The sequence below is a fragment of the Mya arenaria genome, chromosome 8 (assembly GCF_026914265.1).
Source record: "Mya arenaria isolate MELC-2E11 chromosome 8, ASM2691426v1".
NCBI lineage: Eukaryota > Metazoa > Mollusca > Bivalvia > Myida > Myidae > Mya > Mya arenaria.
The window spans coordinates 50799994-50822070 of record NC_069129.1 but is presented as its reverse complement, the minus strand read 5'-3'; the positions used below and the strand labels follow the sequence as shown (position 1 = coordinate 50822070).

The following is a 22077-nucleotide window of genomic DNA, read 5'->3' as shown; positions in this document are numbered from 1 at the left end:
ATTATTCTGGCTTTATTAAATGTCAAGATATGTCCCTTTACAGTCGGAAGAAGTCATGAACAACTTTTAACTTAGCCAGAACTTTATAAATGTTCTAGATAATTACATGGAACTTTGTACACAGTTTACTAGAGACACAAAACTCTGACCTCAAAATTGTAGAGTAATGCCTTTTTTTGACTAAAAATGTAGGCAAGCATTCATATTCTCTGGGGACACTCTTGTAAGTTTTTAAGGAGGGCTACTAGTCGCCATCAAGGTGCAATTGCAGCTTGGTCCTGGTTTTGCATGCGTAGCACTATCATGCTGCATTAATATATGATTCATGCATATTAGTTGGTAAACACTCAAGCTATGAATATAAGGTTATCGAACAATCATGTTATATAACACTGTCAGATTCAATGCAAATTATGGCCTTTTCTGATGATGCTTGCACGATAATGCAAGATCTCAGTAAGCTCTTGTGGAATTTATTACATTCATTCTCATAAAACATACTGGGTAATCAATTTAATTTGACCCAGACCCACAAAAAATAGGCTCAGGCCTCTTTCTAGGCATCATTTCATAGGTAATGGGCTAGAGATCTTCACTAATTTCAAATGAAAAATAATTCTTTATATCAATAAATCGGTAGATCTTTGTGATGAATTTTCCAAAATGTTTGCACAAAAAGTCATTTCTAAAATCCTGAGAAAATGTTGAATACATTATCCTATGATTAAAGCTTAAGAGTGCGACGGTGCCAGGGAAACAATCTGTTAATCTAGAGTTATGTGCCCTTTCACCTCATACATAGCCTGCCTGTTTTCCAAGAACAAGAGGCCCACGAGGGCCGATGCTCTACTGGCATGACTTATGGGGTATGTTTTTTATACCATTCTGAACGCACATTCAAAACAGAAGCAATCAGTGAACTGTTTATGTTTTACAGAGCAGAACAGAACAGATTTTTATTCACGTAAACTACATAGTTTCTTGTGACAGGGAGGAAAATATAATAATATCTCTGTACAAAGTTGCTACCCTTAAGAGTATACTTTCGCTAGGGCTGCAGCATTTTAAGGAGCACAATCTAGTCATGCATGGGCAGATCTGACTGGTTCAAGAAAGGCACCTAAGCTCCCATGGATATTAAGCTGCTGTTTAAGTTAGATTGAGATACAATAAGAATTGAAAACTGTATCACAGCCACAACCAAGTGTTTACAGACCGATGCGAGCATATGCTCTTCTGGCTACAGAAGTAGTTGGTCAATATGAACATGTATAGATCAAATTATCATATTAATAAATGTCTAAATAGTTTTCAAGTTATAGCCAACATTCAAATATTCCACCCAACAATGACACCAAGGCTTCGACAATACCTACAGATAAACAGACATGCCCCCCCCCCCCCCTTATAATGACAGAAAGGCTGTGATAATACCTACCAATAAACAGGCAAGGTAAAATCTTATGGATCTTCCAGTTGTTTATTCAAATTAGTAATTGCAGTCTGTACACAATTTTTTTCACAATATGGTGTAATTTTCAGCTTTATTAAATGCATCTGAAACGAAAACTTGATTGATTCAAAATTAACACTCAATGGTACAACCACTACTTTTTTGTATCTAGAAATGATGGCAATTTCTCATCACAATTTCTCTGCTGCTTTAGACAGGTCCATGTTTATATAGGTTATTAAATCATTATTTAATGTATACTTAACATCTTTCCAGGTGAAATGAGTTGGTGGATTGTCTTCGCCATTTCCAAAATCAAAGTATTTACTAATTGCTATAGCTATAGACGACTTAATCAAACCAACACCACCAACTGTGGGGTCCGCTGGATGATAAATTCGTCCTGATTCAGGCAGCATACACACTTTCTCCGGCTGAAAGGGTACACACAGTTTGGTTGTACCGGCATATCCATAGGATAGAATGTCTTCAGAACTATCTGCATTGTCAGAGAGATGAACGTACACAATTGGTCGATCGTCACATCGGATGTAGTTTCTCTCTCGTCCACAGGGCGACAGGTAAGGGAACTCATTTGAATACCTGTCTGTTGTATTTAAACGCAGTCTTGAGAAAAAGAAATCCAGAAACTTCTTCTCTGAAAAACAATTCAGAAAAAGTTACCTATGTTCTTACACAAGAGCACCTTAAACACCTTAAGCATATGCCAAAACTCAACAGTATTTCACAGTCATTCAAGGAGCATAACTCAACAAAAATTCATAGTAAAACCGAAGTTGTAGGCCTTGCCACATTTACATGTGCGTACTGTCACAGTATGGTCAAAGGTGTTCAACTCATGGTCAAGGCATAACTCAACATTTATATAAGCAAGAGCTAAGGAGTATATTGTCACTGAAGACGTTTATACTAAGTTTCATGTAATATCTAAAGCAGTTTATAAGTTGTGATAATGCTATTAAAAGTCAAGCATCTACTTGTTTCTTTGAAAAACAGATGAGCTAAAAACAAGTTTGTATCTGACACAACAATATATATGTAAGTTTATTGTTTACCTGTTCAAAGATCGTGTTTAAAAATCATACTCGTAATTCATTTTCTAGAATAATATAATAGTATCATTTTACCTTTGAAACATGAGGTGAAGTTTTTCATTCTTGCATCATCCAGGAAAAGCTAAAAATAAAAATGCATTACTTACATAGGTGGTTAGGATTTGAGCTTTGGTCATTTCTTGAAAATAAAAGTGAGATCTTTTCATTCTTTAAAGATTACAGTCTTAGGTCTTAAATAGGAACTCTGTCAATTTATAATCAACATCAGATTACAATTAAAACCTCCTTACAATCAGCAATCCAACATAACAATTTATTATGATAGGATGAGATTATATTCCAATCTTTGTCGTGATTATCATGCCTTTACTGCAGTATTTTAAGTATTTATGATTTACAGTTTTTACCTCAATTAGAACATTACAAATAAATGCTTAGAACCAGGATGTTGTTATGTAAGCCCTCTCTATATTTAAGATAGAGAATGCTACTTCAGATTGATATTCTGTTTGAGTCTGAGTGATGCACATTATTTATAGTTGTTATACTAGTAGTTAAAATCCTACGGAATATCAAAAATATATTTCATCTCGGAGATCATATTTTTTTTTTGCTGCAACAGACCTTTACTGTCTTCCTGCCTGATGCAATATGGGTTCCTTAAATTATTAATAGTGCAAAACCTTAAAGTGAGTGAATTTTCTTAGGAGAAATGTGAAATGTACCTTTTCTACTATTTAAATCAAATGGTTTTGAATTGAATACAGTATAAAGGAAATATATTGTATACTTGAGCCGCTAGAAATGGCATTTTTTTCCTAGCTGAAGTGTTCACTGTTTGCATTGAAATGTATAGGGAAATTAGTAGTGCATAATCTAATAAGTACCCCTAAATAAACACTTCGTGTGAATACTAGGGTAGGGAAACTAATTAGTAGTGGATAACCTATTGAGTAGGACTACCTAAATAACTAAAATGCTCCACTGTCACTTATTTTTACCTGGCCTTGGTGGTCTATGTAATAGAAATATTCACGCGTCTTCGGATCAGGTGATTGCCCCTGTATATAATGAACATGTCGGGCATAGATTTTGCTGATGACAGGTCTTATATTTTTAAAAAGCGCTTTTTCTTTCATTGTTATGAAACTGACTTTTGCCGAAGTGTATTCACATTGTTTCGTCTGCGCATGCTTAATTTTTCTATCCAATAAATAGAACGTTAGTTTCGATTGGACCTTTTTATACACTCGGGTTGATTTAATCCAATCAGAATAAATGTTTCAAAGAAGTAAGAAAAATGGTTGACAAGTCATGAGAAATCAACTTTATTTGTTTATTTTTCATTTATTTAAAACGTGTAACGTATGATCTACTAAAGTATTGTTGACAAAGAAAAGCAGTTACAATGACTGCAGTTCCACAAACAAAAAGAGCCTGGAAACTCCGTAAGTATTTCACTCATGAGAACTGTTTTAAAACTCATATTTCAAATATTTGTGGAATTTTTAAAGTAACAAACATAAAAGTAATTTATGATACAAACTTTAAAAACTCTTGTTCCCTAATGAGCTCAATTACATTGCAGAAACATTTGAGTGTTATTTTCATTTATGTGGAGGAACTGTTAAGAATGTGTTAAACGCACTAACTTGAAAGAAAGAGAGTATGCTCAAACTGGGGTTAGAACCCCATAACTTTTTGCCTAGCAGTCTACACCACAACCGTTTTGCTATAAAGCTAGCTCAACAGCAAGGCTGTTGGAAGTGCTCTTTATGGCTGACACTACACCCCTCCCACTATACCTTATTGGGACCAGACCGTAACACCCTTAACCTGGATGTAGTGACCTGTACAGGTTCTGTTACCGTGCCATTACATTTAGGCTCTACTGATTTACTTCTGACCAGGGCTCATCCTACCAGGCGACTTAGGCGTTTAAGTCGCCCTGCCCGCGGCAACTTCGCTATTTTCTAAGATCAAAGCGAAGTCAACTTCGCCGACTTTTTCAAAGATCAAAAAGTTGATATCGCTAAGAACTAACGCTTGTCAAAACAGAGTGACTCCGCCTCCCGACTGTCAGCTCGATTGACAAACAGCCAATCGTGTTAAACCAAGTAAATATGCTCCATTGACTTCGGCCAATGAGAACGCTTGTTTTATTCAATCGAGGCACATGTTTGCACCATTGACTATGTGTACATGTGCTACGTCATCGATGTAATAAAATTGTAAGGGATTAATATTTACACTTGCCGATGTTTGTAAATGTCAATTAGTGCCAATTAGGATTTATACTTCATGACAATAGCGGTTTAAATGATGTGCACTGATGACAAATGAACTTAATTGGGTGTGATTATCGCGAAGTTAGCGAGAAGGGCAAGTGCGAATCACAGTTCCAGGTTTGTTGTTTTTTATTTCAGAAATGCTTCCATTATTATTTTTTCTTCGAACGGTTCACATCAATATTCTATATATGAGATATTTTGCATTCTGTTTAATAGTAATCATGCTTTCTACGTGGCTTCTGCGGGATTCCCCAGGCCTGAAACGTAAAGCTGACGATGTTTTGAAAGTGATGACATGATCGACAGTTCAAATAAGAAATCATTCAAAAAGTCAAATTGTCAAAATAATTTCAGTTGGTACAACGAAGATGCAGATAAAAATTGGCACTGCGAAGTTTGTAGAGGTGCTAAGTTGGACAACGCCTACGCCCGTGGACATGACCAACCAGCAAAAACAACCAATCATCAGAGACATGGCTTGTGTAAGTATTTATTAAAACAATAGAAGCATTGCTTAGTCCGTAGATAAATCAGTTCAAAGTGGTATTAATTTTAAGGTGTCTGGCTTAATATATTTTAAAACATGTTGTAATATATGCCCAAATTATTTTAAATGACACCTGAAAATGATGAGATACTGTGAAATATTTTGTGTATTTTCAGCAAATTAGCACAAGGCCGCCTTGGAAAAGACAGTTCTGAGTTTCCAGGAACCCATGAAGAAAATTGTACTGGCCAAACTGTCCAAGGATGATGAGCTTGGGGTCAAGCTCCTTAAGACTGCCTACCACCTGGCCAAGCGGGAGCTCTCCAAGGAGGAATTTCAGTACCACCTCCAGCTTGCCGGGGCCATAGGTGCTGATCTCGGCTGACCTTGAGACCTACATTGTGTAGACTGATCAAGTGTATAGTGCTTCTTGTTTTGAGAACTAGAATGTGATGATATATTGACTACTTTTTTTTTTTACAATTGATGTCATGTTGTTTGATTTCAGCTAGTTTTGTTTGTATTTATAAGCTTATTTTATTTATTTATCATGTATTTAAATTCTGATATATATTTATGTGTGCATGATAGGTTTGGATGTAATAAAATGTTTGAAACTTGACTTTTTTTTTTAAAGATATATACAACAAATTAATTCCAACTAAAAACAACCAGTATGACTATTTTAAAACAATTTAAACACCTATTTAAATGCATAGAAAAGTTGTCCAGGACACACCAGAACCCACCATTTGACATTTAAAATCTCAAAATTTTCCGACCTGCAAGAGGGGGAAACCCCCTTCCGCGCCCTCCCCCGTTCTCACTTCTCCCTAAAATTTCTGTCTAGGATGAGCCCTGCTGACACCATTTAAGTCAAAGAAAGAGTGTATGTCCAAATGGGAGATTGAACCCAATACCTTTTGATTCGCTGTCGACACCTCAACCACTTCGCTGTAAAAGCTAGCACGTAAAAGAACCAAGTGGTCTCTTCGAAAAAGAGCTAGGGTATGGCACCCGGACTTCCTTGTATCCCACCACTGTCTCTTCAGTGCTGTCCCTTCAGCAAAACAAAGGACCCCGTTGGAAATAAGTGCGTGCACTTTCACGGGTTATCCTTGACCGCAAGGTCTAAAGAAATACATACATAATGTTTGCCTATTTTGTAAATTGTTGAGCATATCCTTACCAAAACTATATTTTTAATGTTTTTATTATTTTGTAAATTGTTTGCTATATTATTAAATTAATATAATTATTTGTTAATGTTTGCCATTTTCATTAATTATTGATAATATTTTTATTTAATTAAAATTGTTCATTTAGTTTTGCCTCTTTGTTAAATGTTAATTGTTGAGCCTATTATTGTTATTAAATGAGTATTATTTATTTGTCTTTTGTTTGCCTTTTGCATTGGTGTTTTCCTTTGGGATCAAAGTACAAAATGTTTGTTTTGTACTTTGATCCCAAAGGAAAACACCAATGCAGGTATGATCTCATTGATTTTGTATTCTTGAAATGAAAAAACAAAACAAACAAACAAAAACAATGTGTTTTATCGCACAAGCATGAGATAAGTCAGGTGTCTACTAGCTAGTGTCTACTACTGTCACGTCACTGCTGACATTAGTCTACAAGTCAAACGTAGCCATTGCTAACACGAAATCTTATTATTGTCTGACTTTGCAAAACCAAAGTTCTCCCAAGCTTTTGACTTATATTTTGCCGGCGCATTTCTATAGGGTTTCTCTTTACTACCGGTAGTATTTCCTTCCGCCATTCTTGACTTTGCAGATGATTGAAAACTGTCAAAACAGCGAAAGCCACTTCAGCCGCATTTTCGCATACAACTAGCTCACAGATTCCAGTTTTTTCATATCTTTTGTTAATCAAATTTAAAAAAAGAAAATTAAATTGCATATTTGTTAATAATTTTATTTTCATTTTTCATTTTAGTTTGAAAAATAAACACGGTGTAGATAAGTAAGATAACTAGTTGTAACGTATTTTGCTAGCTCTGCCTGCTGTTCGTGAAAATGCAGCTGAAGTGGCTTTCTCTGTTTCGACAGTTAAAAATGAAAGTTAACAAATTGACCGAATCGTGCAAAGATGTTTGGAAAGTGTAAGCATACAAATCTTTGGTAGAGGTAACGAATGTAACGATACGCGATACACAAGATTTTTTACAATGTGATACGATACAGTATATCGTCGGGTACCGAAACACGATTTCACGATGCACCAATGAATCGTTACAGCCCTAAATTGTGAAAATTGGTGCCCCCACCTTGCCCAAGCACCATCACTTATTCTCATGGAAAGCCCTACTTGATGCAAAGAGCAGTATGCAAATCCAATTTCAACCCTATTTGTCATACTCGAGTCATTTAGTGTTCTTCATTAATCTTGGATATTCAATTTAAAGTCATTGTTTTGCAGAGGAGTTTGTAGCCCATGGGGGGAATGTCAACTGCCTGGCCATTGGTCAGAAGTCCGGCCGGGTGATGGTCACTGGTGGTGAGGACAGAAAGGTCAACCTGTGGACTGCTGGCAAGCCAAACTGCATTATGGTGAGTGGGCTTTGCATGACTGCAAGGGAACAACATTTTTTAAAGTGAAAAACTCGTTTATTTTGAAAGATTTAAGAAATGGTGGTTTGATCTAACACTTTGAAAGATATGATATAACCACTTTATGTATTTGTAATTTTGTTTAATATCAAATAATATGCTGATTTTTATCAATGGAAATGTGTTGTATTTCCTTTTTTAATGAGTTTAATTAGTGAATTATTAAAGATATTGGTAATTAACTTACAAGCTGTACAATTAAAGAAAATAATAATATAGTATACTTACAAATGATGCATTCTTTAGCCTGGTTCAAACATTGATGAATTTGAACCAGTATTGGTGAGTAAAAATTACAGCACAGCTTCAGCATGAACTTCAGAAATATGAAAAGGAGATGGAGTTTTACATTTGTAATATCTTTCAATAAGACAAAGAAATGAAGGGACTTTTTGCATGAAAAGGTTTCCATTTTGGCAAAGTGTATAATATATGTAAAAATTACTTACTAACAGAAGCAATGTATACAGAATATATTTTTTTAAATCTGTATATAGATGTTTATAAAAGTATGCTTATTTCTGGTATATATATATATATATATTATATATCTGGTATTGGATTAATTTTACAATATTTACTTTTGTACTTAAAATTGCATGGATATAATAAAATATATAATATTATCCATTTTATCAGAAAAAAATACTGAAATGTTTTGTCTATAAAATAAGACTATTGTACCTTTATAACACAGAGTTCAATAGAATCTTAGTTTGTTTCAGGTATTTTCTTCCTAATTTGAAGTAATAAGTACATAAATACTAATTTAGAAATTTTATTCTATTTCCTGTCTAACCCAGTAATTTATATTCTAAAAAAATGTTACATAAACCAGGGGCCGTATTCATTAAATATCTAAGTGAACGTTTTCAACTAAGTGATAAATGTTTTCTTACCTTAGTTCAATTTAAAGAAAACTAACACGTTTCGTACACTAAAGATATGAAAATATGCACGAAAAAGATCCAAATAATAAAGGCATATGAATAAATTTCATAAAAAATATCGAGTATTTAAAATATTTGGGAGAAAAAATCACGAAGAAAATTTTCACTAAGAATCTTTATTGAATACTGTCTCAGACTTTCAGGCGAGATGGATGCCAAACATTGGGTGAATTAGGACAAAACTTACATTTGCTTGCAATGCTATAACTGTTTAACCCAGAGCCACTGAGAGCCTTTTGTAAGCCCATGGAAGACTACCTGAGGCTTCTAAGACTTTTAAAATTAATGTGTCAATGTTTGTTTTTTGTTGTTTGGAGAGATGACTCCATTTTAGGGGGAAAACTGCAAAAAATTAGATAACTTTTCATCTATGGTCAAACAGCCATCACATATAGATATAGTTGTTCCGATACATTAAGAAATTGAAAACAAAAATTAACATTTGATTACATTCATCTTACAGAGCTTGGCTGGTCACACAACAGCGGTAGAGTCGGTTCGGTTCTCCAACTCTGACGAGATGGTGGTTGCAGGTTCGATGTCAGGAGCCCTTAAAATATGGGACCTTGTTGAAGCCAAAAGTAGGTAGCTTTGTATAGATTATGTTTGTGGATTATATGGTGTAATTATGTAAGTGTAGGCAACTATGGCTCATTTTTTGTCTTGACCAATGTTTTTTGTCATTTCTTTAAACATTGACAAGTTCCTTGAAAAGGTTGTTCCAATTATTGTAATTCCAATAAAAAAATGAGAAACAACTCAGAAATGAGTTAAGAAATAAACCATTAGACCAGTTATTGATTATTGGTATAAATTATACCAGAATGATGAAATATAAAGGCAAAATATACTACTGTGATCAATAATGTATGCATTTATATTACATTGCCCTAAATTCACTAAAGATCTGTTGAAATTTCCCCTAAATAGTGACATGATCATGTTTGTATAGTGTTTAATTGCACTTCATTTAGAACTGAATAATTTCTTTGTCTAAGAATATAAGAACTGAATCATTTCATTGTCTTCACCTTAGAATGCAATAACTAAATTATTTCCTTTGCCTGAGAATATAAGAACTAAATCGTTTCTTTGCAATTATTTCTGAGAATTCAAAAACTTAATAATTTGCTTCAAGAATTGAACCATTTATTTGCCTAAGAATTCAAGAACTTAAGCATTTATTTGCCTAAGAATTCAAGAACTGAACCATTTTATTTGCCTAAGAATTCAAGAACTGAACCATTTATTTGCCTAAGAATTCAAGAACTGAACAAATTATTTGCCTAAGAATTCAAGAACTAAACCAATTATTAGCCTAAGAATTCAAGAACTAAACCATTTATTTGCCTAAAAATTCAAGAACTCAACCATTTATTTGCCTAAGAATTCAAGAACTGAGCCATTTATTTGCCTATTAATTCAAGAACTGAATCATTTATTTGCCTAAAAATTCAATAACTGAATCATTTATTTGCCTAAGAATTCAATAACTGAACCATTTATTTGCTAAGAATTCAAAAACTGAATAATTTATTTTCCTAAGGATTCAAGAACTGAATAATTTATTTGCCTAAGAATTCAAGAACTGAATAATTTATTTGCCTAAGGATTCAAGATCTAAATAATTTATTTGCCTAAGAATTTAAGAACTGAATAATTTATTTGCCTAAGCATTCAAGAACTGAACCATTTATTTGCCTAAGAATTTAAGAACTAAACCATTTATTTGCCTAAGAATTCAAGAACTGAACCATTTATTTGCCTAAGAATTCAAGAACTAAACCAATTATTTGCCTAAGAATTCAAGAACTAAACCATTTATTTGCCTAAGAATTCAAGAACTCAACCATTTATTTGCCTAAGAATTCAAGAACTCAGCCATTTATTTGCCTATTAATTCAAGAACTGAATCATTTATTTGCCTAAGAATTCAAGAACTGAGCCATTTATTTGCCTAAAAAGTCAAGAACTCAACCATTTATTTGCCTAAGAATTCAAGAACCGAGCCATTTATTTGCCTATCAATTCAAGAACTGAATCATTTATTTGCCTAAGAATTCAAGAACTCAACCATTTATTTGCTAAGAATTCAAGAGCTGAATAATTTATTTGCCTAAGGATTCAAGAACTGAATAATTTATTTGCCTAAGAATTCAAGAACTGAATAATTGATTTGCCTAGGGATTCAAGAACTGAATAATTTATTTGCCTAAGAATTTAAGAACTGAATAATTTATTTGCCTAAGCATTCAAGAACTGAACCATTTGTTTGCCTAAGAATTTAAGAACTAAACCATTTATTTGCGTAAGAATTGAAGAACTCAACCATTTATTTGCCTAAGAATTCAAGAACTGAGCCAATTATTTGCCTATTAATTCAAGAACTGGATCATTTATTTGCCTAAGATTTCAAGAACTGAATAATTTATTTGCTAAGAATTCAAGAACTGAATAATTTATTTGCCTAAGGATTCAAGAACTGAATAATTTATTTGCCTAAGAATTCAATAACTGAATCATTTATTTGTCTAAGATTTCAAGAACTGAACCATTTATTTGCCTAAGAATTCAAGAACTGAATCATTTATTTGCCTAAAAATTCAAGAACTGAATCATTTATTTGCCTAAGATTTCAAGAACTGAATCATTTATTTGCCTAAGATTTCAAGAACTGAACCATTTATTTGCCAAAGTATTTAAAAACTGAACCATTTATTTGCCTAATAATTAAGAACTGAAACAATTATTTGCCTAAAAATTCAAGAACTGAACCATTTATTTGCCTATAAATTCAAGAACTAAACCATTTGTTTGTTTTAAAATTTATGTGGACATCAATTGCGCACTACATTATAGGTGAATTACAAAAGACTTTGATCTCCCTTTGCAGTTTTGAGGACATTGACCGGCCACAAGTCTAGTGTACGGAGTCTGGACTTCCATCCATATGGTGACTACACAGCATCTGGTTCTCTGGACAGCACTGTCAAAGTGAGCATTCCACTGTTTATTCATACACTCTGTGTAGGAAGCATTCAACTGTGACTGTATTTAAATAACCGTGTTATTAATATCCATCAATTCTTAATATATTATTTAGTATTATAATATCTTACTGGATAAATGGTGAAAAAAAGGAGTAGCATGTGTTATATTTAAAAATAAATTATTCCTTAACAAACAGTTGCAAAGATGCAAGATACCTACCTAACTATCTCAGACATTTTGCAGTATTTGGTTGTTGGCTGTATAAAAATGATATTTTATATTGAATACTCAGTGTTCTCAATAAGAACAAATTTGGAAAACTAAATGAATTTTCAGTAGAATAAGTAGAAGCTGGTTACTTTACCATTTGAGACGGTTTAACCGAAACTTATTGAGAACCCTGAATACTAATTATTATAATTATTCCTTGCTGAATAACAAATTTAGTCAACAAAGAAAAAATTATCTGTGTTATATCAAACAGTTATGAATGATTACTTGGTTAATCTTTAGTTATGGGACATCCGGCGTAAGGGCTGCATCTACACATACAAGGGTCACACCAACCCTGTAAACACCCTGAGGTTCAGTCCTGATGGGAAATGGATCGCTACTGGAGGGGAGGATGGACTCATTAAGGTTAGGGTCAAGAAATGTGTACTTATCTGGTGTCAGTTGTGTATTTAGAAAATAAATAGAGGAGTTTGTTTTCACAATGAAATAACAGTATTTTTCATGAAACCTGACATTAATTTATAGATAGTATGTAATTAAACTCCAAAAAAGTATGAAGGCTCTGATTGCGCTATGATCAAATTAACTAAATAACTAAAGCTTTGTGCCCAAAATTGGTGATAATCAATTACCAGTTTGATCATCCATTATTTATGTTCACCAAACTTAAGTACTTCTTTAGTGTATTGAAACATTTTCTGCCAAATATGGCATGATGACTTTCCAACAAAAGGAGTAAATGAAGCCATCACAGAGAATGTATGTTGTATGATTACAGATCTGGGACTTGACGGCTGGGAAGTTGCTTACAGACCTACGGCTACATACGGCAGGAATTAATGTCATAGAGTTCCATCCTAATGAAATGCTGCTAGCTTCAGGAAGCTCCGATAAGTATGTAGAAATTTGGAATTGATGTAAAATAAGGATTTTCACGCAATTTTTACCTTTTGTTTTCTGAGATGTTCAAGTATTAATTTTATTGAAAAAAATATTGTATAAAACAGTTATTTAACAGTTTTAAGGAGCTTTTTAGAAATATAATTTGAAAGTTTTTGAGGGGAAAAAAATAATATTTTACTTAGAACAGAGTAGGTGGCTGTTTTGCTTTGATGTATGCATGTAGAATTATTTAACTTCAAAAAACTCTTCTTCTTTTTGTATTTGATATGATAATGTGTAATGCAAAATTAGAATGAAGGACCAATATTGTTTCATTATTTTCTGTCTTATTTCAGAACTGTAAAATTCTGGGACCTTGACACATTCCAACTAATATGCACAACAGAACACGATGCGAACCCAGTTAGGTAAGTTACTTGAAAGTTTGCTTGCATGCAAGTGTACCAGGGCATTACTGTATGTTCACATACTGTAGAATCTATGTTCATAGTCTCTTCTGTATTATTGGATATATTCTATGATATTTGGAGGAAGTGTGTATTTTTGGATTCCGCAACTGATACTGTCAGGTTTTCATATACATGTTCAAATTCTAAGGTGCTTGCATAAAATCCATATTAGGTCGAGTGCGATGAATCTTTATGCAAGCAACGATAATTGATACGAACCCACAGATCAAGCAAATGAAATAATATTTCTTTTATTTTAGAACTAAAAAAACTTAAGTATAAAGATAATAATTTTCTTTACAAAATCATTTAAATTTGACGACAAGTGTCTTTTTTCTTTCACTGAGTATTGTGGAAGTGGATTTGTGGATATGCAGTCAGCCATTTCTGATATGGGATCAGAAAATGCAGTGATTAATACAGATTTTTTTCCAGTTTCCATATCTTATGTTGAAAGCATGCAATATTTTAGTCTGGAACTTTATAATAACAGGTATAAAATAAAATTATGTTTGTTCTAAATACTATTCAAATGATTTTATTTAAATATTTGAATGTTATTTTTCCTACCATCAAATATTTAATGGCACAGTAAATAGCTATTAAAAATCACAAATCTTATTTAATTGGACAATAACTTAATTGACTTAAAGTGGGTCAAAAACATTTTTATCTTTTGTAACCATCTTGTAAATTTCAGGTGTATAAAGTTTGATCCAGAGGGTGCATGCCTGTATACGGGAGTGAAGGATTTCCTCAAGGTGTATGGCTGGGAGCCCACCCAGTGTTATGACTCTGTGCCCATTGCCTGGGGAGAGGTGGCCGACATTGGCATCACCTCATCACAACTAGTAGGTGTCATGCAAGAATATATCAACTTTGAATGTTGTTAGCTCTTCTGTTTTTGTTGGCTTTTTGTTTCCCCTTAATAAAAAAACACTGAATGAGTGGTAGACATAAATTGCCATAGCTTATGTGTGATCATCAGGCATATATTTTAACCATAACTCAAAAACTGATCATATTTACACAAATATTGAGTGCTCCGGCTAGGCCTAAATAGCAGGGTGGGGCACCCCGCTGCCCTTTTCAAGCACCCTGCTGCCTTTTACTACATCCTGCTGTGCCCTTTTGTTTGACAGGGTTAATTTTCAGAAATAGGTTTTAAATGAATAAATAAACATAATGATGACACTAAAGTTAAGAAAACAGCTAAGGTATTCATAACAAACTATAAGTATTGAAAGTGTTTATAACACTTACACAATATGAGTTGAACCATTCAAGGCTCTTTCAATGTGCATCAAAAGTGCCCTTTCTGACCTAGCACCCTGCCCTTTTCAAATCCTGGCTGGAGCAGTGTAATTATTAATATACATTTTACCAGTGACATAACACATAGTTAGCTCGACTATTCGAAGAATAGGTGGGCTATACTACTCGCCCAAGCGTCGGCGTCCGGTTAAAGTTTTAGGGCAAGTTGGGATTTTCACTTATAAGTCCAATACCATTCATTCAATTGAGTTATTACTTCACACAGTTGTTCAGGGCCATCACATGATGAGGTTAGATAACTCCATATTATTCTTTACACAGATTATGGCCCCTGATTGACTATGAAACTTAGGTTAAAGTTTTAGGGCAGGTTGGGATATTTATAAATAACTTCTATACCCTTTGTTCAATTGACTTAATACTTCACACGGTTGTTCAGGACCATCACACAATGAGGTAACATAACTCCATATTATCCTTAATACAAGTTATGGCCCCTGATTGACTTAGGTTAGAGTTTTAGGGCAGGTTAAAGTATTAGGGCAAGTTGGGATTTTCACTTAAAACTCCAATACCATTCATTCAATTGACCTAATACTTCACACAGTTGTTCAGAGCCATCACATAATGAGGTTAGATAACTCCATATTATCTTTTATACAAATTATGGCCCCTGATTGACTATGGAACTTAGGTTAAAGTTTAAGGGCAGGTTTGGATATTTATTAATAACTTCTATACCCTTCATTCAATTGACTTAATACTTCACACAATTGTTCAGGACCATCACCCAATGAGGTTACATAACTCCATATCGTTAATACAAGTTATGGCCCCTGATTGACTTAGGTTAAAGTTTTAGGGCAGGTTAAAGTTTTAGGGCAAGTTGGGATTTTCACTCAAAACTCCCAATACCATTCATTCATTCAATTGACTTAATACTTCACACAGTTGTTTAGAGCCGTCACATAATGAGGTTTAGGCAAGTAAAAGTTTAGGGCAAGTTGGGATTTTAATAAAAAAAACTTCTATACCTTTAATTCAATGCACTTAATAAAAATCAAAATTATTTACGACCATCTCACAACAAGAAACGTAACTCCATTTTAACCCTAAATACAAATTATGTCCCTTGAATATATATATTTTTTTTATTTCTTTTGACAGGCACATTTTAAGATTCTTAACCAGTTTTTTACCGAGGGAAAACAAGGAGGGCTATACTATATGGCCTTTGAATTTTTTTTATTATTATTATTTTTTTATTATTATTTTAATTTCTTTTGAAAGGCATATTTGTATATTCTTTACCACATTTTCATAATGGGAAATCAAGTTATTTGAATGAATTGCGTCATTTAGGGTGGTGGGAGGGCAGCATCAAAGTCACCTTATGTATTGAATAATTTTAGTTAGGTTTGACATAAATAGACCAAACTTGGTAATATAACATTGTTATTGTATTCACTTCTAAGTCAAAGCTGCGAAGTCGAGCGCGCTGTCTTACGACATCTCTTGTTTTTTGTAGCAAGACCCACAGTTCTGGCTGGAATATTTGTCGAGTTATTTCCGTGATTGACAGAGAAAATCAATGTTGGAGATGTTGCTCTCTTAACTGTTAAATAACTCTTGTAAAACACTATGATACTTTTGGCCTTTCTTGATTTCTTGATAATTTATTGAAAATTGTGTGTGTCACACCAAAATTAATAATAACAAGCATTTTCAGTGAGAAGATATCCCCCGCCAACGATGGCTTGTTTGTGCTTGATGGCTTGTTTGTGCTTGAAGGTTAAAAAAAATCTCAGAAAGAATAAGATAAGCACATTGGTTTTACTGAGAAACGGCTGCAAACAATGATTTTTTAATAAATCAAGGGCAATAACTCTAAGGAAAATCGACCAATCCAAAAGAAAAATAGACAGGCATCATCACAGTATGTTGGTTCTTACTTATTCCAAGTGTCATGAAATTCTACCAGCTAGTTGCATAGAAAAGGCTGCAAACATGGATCTTTTAATAAGTTAACGGCAAATAACTCATATAGAAATTACACAATCCAAAATATAAATAAACAGGCATCATCGCAGTATGTTGGTTCATATTTATTTCAAGTTTCAAGAATTTCTACCAACTAGTTACTGAGAAATGGCTGTAAATGAGAGTTTTTCAAAAAATCAAGGGCAATAACTCCAAGTACAATTGACCAATCCAAAAAAAAAATGAACAGGCATCATCCCAGTATAGTAATTCATATTTATTTTAAGTTTTATGAAATTCTGCCAGCTAGTGACTGAGAAATGGCTGTGAATGTGCATTTTTCAAAAAATCAAGGGCAATAACTCCAAGGACAATTGACCAATCAAATTTTTTTTTGGATGGGCATCATTCCAGTATAGTGGTTCATATTTATTTTAAGTTTCATGAAATTATACCGGCTAGTTACTGAAAAAACGCAGGTGACGGACGGACGGAAGGAAGGACGGACGGACGGACAGACAACGCCATTTCAATATCCCCCTCCCTATTTCATAGGCAGGGGATAATAATAAGTTATATATATATAAACTCCATTGCAAAGTTTTTTTTACAATGTAGCATTTCTATGCTTAACAAGACAGAGTATTTGTTGAAAGTATAATTATGTTTCATATTGTATTGCAGATTGGTGCTTCGTTTTCCAAGACTAACGTGTCTACATTTGTGATAGATCTGAAGAGGTTACATCCACATGGTGGAATCCCTCACGAGGAAGGAGGCCAACAGGGCCAACCGGCCCAACAGGGCCCACCCCTTTCCAGGTATCTGCTCCTACTTGCACCTGTATACACTGCAAGACTTTTGAAGGATCAATGACAAGCTCATTTTAAATTTAAGGTTGATTATTTCTATAAAAAGCACTGATCTGTCCGTTGTTGGCAATCATGTCCGATTTGTTCAGTATTTTCCATAAAATGATTTTAAGTACTGTTTAACTAAAAACCATGGACTTTAAGTGGTAGGTTGTTGCTCTTGACTAGTACATGGCCCCTATTGTATTTGAGATCAGAAGGTCACAATCAACAGTCTTATGAAAACTTTAACTGCACAATGACTTGAGAACATTTCAACCCAGTTCTATGAAACTTCAGTGGTAGGTTTCCCTTGACTAGTAGATTACTCCTACTGTTTTAGAGCCATCCCTACTGTTTTAGCGGTCAAAGGGTATGGTCAACAGTGTTGTGAATTTAGAGAGTAGTTCAAAGATCGAAATGCTTGTCTTCCCATTCCTGAAAACTTAGTGCAACCATTAAAAATCCATGCATTTCATCTTCATTCAATCTTCCACATGTTTCGGACAATGAGGCGCTCAGGTTCCATTATATTTGACAAATACCTCTTGTTGCATATAAATATTGCAGTTGTCATGGTCTGCGCTGCTTGTTAACGTTTAAAAAAATCAGCAGTGCTGTATACACTTGTTTGTTTTATATGCTTTGCAGCAGTCATGGTCGACGCAGCTTCCTCACAGAGCGGCCTCCAACACAGTCTTCGAGACAGGCAAGGTAACATGCTTTATTATCATAGTGTTAGGTGTAGTATAAATCCTTTAAGTTCGTATTTGTCTTTTGTTTGTTTGTTTTCAAGTAAATAAACCAGAGGTAATGTCATGGTCTTTGTTTTTTTTGTCAGTGGCATTCTTGTCAAAGTCTTAAACATTGACCTCTTAAAAAATATTTATGAATGAAGTACACATTTTGCCAATGACAATACACCCAAGGCCCATAACTCTGCCTTTAATAAATATCAAAGAAATATCAGGAGGACAGGGAGTCAGTCTGTGGCAGATACATTTGACTGGTTTACAGTGGTAAGAATTGAGTTTATACCTGTATTAAGTATGGCTAACCAAGTCTTCCATTTTTTAGTGTTCCAAAAGAGGATGTGGAGGAGCCAAATAGCGCCAGTCCAGACCAGGAGGACAGGGAGTCCGTGGCAGATATACGTGACCCAAAAGACTACCAGGAGATTTTCAATCCAAGACACAGGCTAGGTTTGCACCACATTCACAATTTCATTTATGAATCCATCAAAATGCCTCTGCACTTCAATTTATGGATTCAAAAATCCCCGTTTTCATAAGTTTTATAATCTGACTTAGCAGACTGGCAAATGTATGTGTTGTTATTGATTCTTGTCCATACACTTACCTTCAATTACATTTAAGATTATCACTAAGGCCATTGATTTTATTCAGTATATCATCCTATCAAAAGTTATAATCATGTCTTTTTATTCCTAATTTTTATCAGCTCATGACAACATTTTATATTGGCTTTAAACCCATTTCTTATCTTGTGATCTGTTCATTATCATTTTTATATTGTCTGTATTTGCACGCTTTCATTCCCTGCTTATAGACCATTCCCCAGGGAGAACCCAGGAACCATTCCAGGCACCGCAGGAAGATGGTGGGTGAAAAAGACCATTTTTATTGGCTAGTTAGTTTTTAGCGCAACTATTCGTAGAATATGGAGGCTTTACTACTTGCCCCAGTGTCAGCGCCCAGTTAAAAGTTTAAGGGCAAGTTTGCATTTTCACTTATAACTCCAATACCCTTTATCAAATTCATATAATACTTCACACAGTTATTCAGGACAATCACACAATGAGGTTACCTTATTCCATGTTATTCTAAATACAAATTATGGCCCCTGATTGACTTAGATTAAAGTTTAAGGGCTGGTTAAAGTTTTAGGGCAAGTTTGGATTTCTCTATAACTTCAATACCCTTCATTTAACCCTTAGGCTGCTGATGGCGATTTTAAAGGCTTTGCAAACAGCTTGGAACCAGACCAGACACCGAGTAACTCGGCGCCTGGTCAGGTTCCAAGCTGTTTGCCACTCAGTCAATATATCCCCAAAGTTTTAAGTAAATTAAAAGAAATTTAGAATAAACCAGACGACATTTTTGAGCAGACGACAATTTACCCAGCATGCAAAGGGTTAATTGACTTAATACTTCACATAATTATTGACAACCCTCTTACAATTAGCTAACATACCCCCATATTATCTCTAATTACAAATTATTGCCCTATTGACTTTTTTTTTCCTTCATTTTTATATCTTTGACCAGGTTTTCACAAAAGGAAACCTGGTAATTAGACAAGCGCGTATGGTCGAGTGCATGGTCCTATGACAGCTCTTGTTAAAATAAGTTTGTCATAGCTTCAAAATCATCAACAGCACAGTATTAGTAGCCATAGGCTTTGCATGAAAATAAAGTGTTAATAATGATCAGTTTAAGGTATTTATATGAAATTTATCACACTTTCCAGTGACAATATTTCCATGTCCAGCAAGTCCCATAGTCATGCTAAAATATTCCTCAAGTACCGTAAATGACTGGGTATTAGACGCACTTTTTTCCCTCAGATTTTGATGCAAAAAAATGCCTGCGTATAATACCCAGTAACAATTTTTTGAACTTTTTTTCTGAGGTCAATTTCTAGCCGAGAGTTTGTTTAGATTTATGTAGAAAGGGATGTTACTCGCGTCATATTGATCGAGTATATACGGGTTAAAACGGCACTGGAAGATCGGGATACGGTATATCGTAAGACGTTTATAATTTCAACAAAAATATTTTTCGATTAAAGTTACGATAATTCACCTAAGAGTTCGTACACTCTAAATATTTGGACACCCATAATTATTTCCCAAATACATCAATCATAACTTTCATAGTTACCAAGTTTCACAGACGAAGATTATTGATTTTTATCTTTACAATGCCTGGCTAGATTACCTAACCGTATACACCACTGTGACAATTTAATTAGTTACTACCCATCCTAAACGATTTATTGCCTGTTGAAAAGGAAGTGTGATATATTTATTTGAGGATTAAACAAACAACAAGGGCAATCAAGGGATTAAGAAAACATCCACATGGCATGTTTGTAAAACGATCTGCCAATAAGCTTTCAAACTTGTACCACACTTATAGACTATATGAAGCAATAATCGTACATTAATCCTGCATAGCAATGTCCATGCTCTCCACGAGATCCTCGTGGGTATAACTGTAAGTTATGTGACGTCACACAGTGTGACTCTTTGATCTGAAGCCGATAGAATGTGTTTATTCAATTCAGTGCATGTATAAAATGGTGTTTTAATTAACTTCATGAAGGATTTACACTTATAGGCGTAATAAATAAGTTTATGACCATTGATTACTACGGATAAATTAATAAGTGGTAAAACCAAACATGAAGAAAAAAGGCAGGTTAAACAAACATGTAAATAAAATGTAAAAATGATAATTTTCTATGTATTTGGAGAGCAAAAAAAATATTTAATTTATGGTGTCCGAACTCTTGTGAATTACGGTATTCAATATTATTTTGAATAATAAATTGAATTAAACAATAATCAAACTTACATATAAAAAACAAAGTTGGGCACTGTCAAAATATTTTTTGCATAACATAACTTTTCATTCTCGACAGTATGGTTGTATGGTTTTAAAGATAACCTTCGCCATTTTCACGAAAAAAATAATTTTTGTCACTGTCAACAAACATGGTGGCTGAAAATGCCGGACGATTTTGACATTTTTTCTATGCGTCTTTTAACCAAAAACATAGATTAAAAGTTTTTTTCTCGGATTTTTCACAGATTTTTTTCCCTGCGTCTAATACCCCCTATCGTCTTATACCCAGTCATTTACGGTATACCGTCTGATTGCCTGAAAAAAATGAATGATCATAGTGCTCTTGTTGATCTATATACGTTCAATAGTAAACGAAAAAACTTTTCTTGAGGCTATGACTTTCTGATTAAAAGATTTGTTCTGCTGTTGAGTAGAACTGTACATTTACATGTACCTAAGTTTGTTTTAGATAGCAGCAATAATTCTTGTATATATAAGCATATTTTTGGGGGGAATTTTCATACAATTTAAAAAAAAGTGTTTTTTTCTTAATCTATTGATGTAAAAACTGCAATTTTTATTTTCACCAATTTCTAGAGGTATTCCCCGAGCCGGTGCCAGTAAAACAGCCAGCCCAACCTTCTGTTCGGGCCGGTCGTCCCCCAACATCTAGTAGAATCCAGCAGGCACGTCAAAAACGTGAGCTCCCCCCGACAGCCAAGCCCAGTAAACCTGTAGATGTTCCACAACCAAAGTCTGAGCCCAAAGAAGCCCCGAGAGAGGTTGAGCGTGCTCCCAGGGAGGTTGATAGACAGCCTGTGGCTCAACCTCCAGTGAATCAGAGACAGACCTCGCCAGCTGGTGTTGATCCTAATGACTTTTTGCCAGTAAGTGAGAGACCTGTGAATATTAGAAAC

At 34.2% G+C, this 22077-nt stretch overlaps 2 protein-coding genes and 1 long non-coding RNA gene across 7 annotated transcripts in view; 2 read left to right on the top strand and 1 right to left on the bottom strand.

The window, feature by feature from the left end:
- Positions 1-1454: 1454 nt before the first annotated feature.
- On the bottom strand, positions 1455-3727 carry LOC128243824 (UPF0598 protein CG30010-like). Its single transcript, XM_052961790.1, has 3 exons — positions 3531-3727; positions 2602-2650; positions 1455-2111 (listed from the first exon to the last, which is right to left on the bottom strand). Exons 1-3 carry the CDS (start codon positions 3666-3668, stop codon positions 1645-1647), a joined length of 654 nt encoding a protein of 217 aa, XP_052817750.1. The 5' UTR covers positions 3669-3727; the 3' UTR covers positions 1455-1644.
- Positions 3728-3830: 103 nt separating this feature from the next.
- LOC128243251 (katanin p80 WD40 repeat-containing subunit B1-like) overlaps positions 3831-22077 on the top strand; it is a 28560-nt gene continuing 10313 nt past the window's right edge. For 3 of the 5 annotated variants that reach the window (XR_008262801.1, XM_052960888.1, XM_052960891.1), the window contains exons 1-14: positions 3831-3977; positions 7747-7877; positions 8184-8219; positions 9351-9468; positions 11781-11881; positions 12392-12517; positions 12891-13006; positions 13351-13422; positions 14165-14315; positions 17404-17540; positions 18222-18284; positions 18648-18772; positions 19140-19190; positions 21758-22047. Coding sequence is in view for 4 of the 5 variants with exons in the window: in XM_052960888.1 (XP_052816848.1) it covers positions 3938-3977; positions 7747-7877; positions 8184-8219; positions 9351-9468; positions 11781-11881; positions 12392-12517; positions 12891-13006; positions 13351-13422; positions 14165-14315; positions 17404-17540; positions 18222-18284; positions 18648-18772; positions 19140-19190; positions 21758-22047 (1557 nt within the window). In the remaining variant the exon portion in view is untranslated. The remainder of the gene's footprint in view (positions 3978-7746; positions 7878-8183; positions 8220-9350; positions 9469-11780; positions 11882-12391; positions 12518-12890; positions 13007-13350; positions 13423-14164; positions 14316-17403; positions 17541-18221; positions 18285-18647; positions 18773-19139; positions 19191-21757; positions 22048-22077) is intronic. The other 2 variants (XM_052960889.1, XM_052960890.1) reach the window with 2 other exon arrangements.
- On the top strand, positions 4780-5729 carry LOC128243252 (uncharacterized). The gene is made up of 3 exons (XR_008262802.1): positions 4780-4934; positions 5175-5302; positions 5484-5729. It is a non-coding gene; the product is annotated as an uncharacterized LOC128243252 (long non-coding RNA).

Excerpts from the sequence above, each read along its gene's own strand:
- LOC128243824 (XM_052961790.1), bottom strand. The coding sequence starts at position 3,668 with ATGAAAGAAAAAGCGCTTTTTAAAAATATAAGACCTGTCATCAGCAAA. Across the intron at positions 2,651-3,530 it reads ACATAGACCACCAAGGCCAG|CTTTTCCTGGATGATGCAAG; the intron begins GTAAAAATAAGT and ends TTTTATTTTTAG. Across the intron at positions 2,112-2,601 it reads CTTCACCTCATGTTTCAAAG|AGAAGAAGTTTCTGGATTTC; the intron begins GTAAAATGATAC and ends ATTGTTTTTCAG.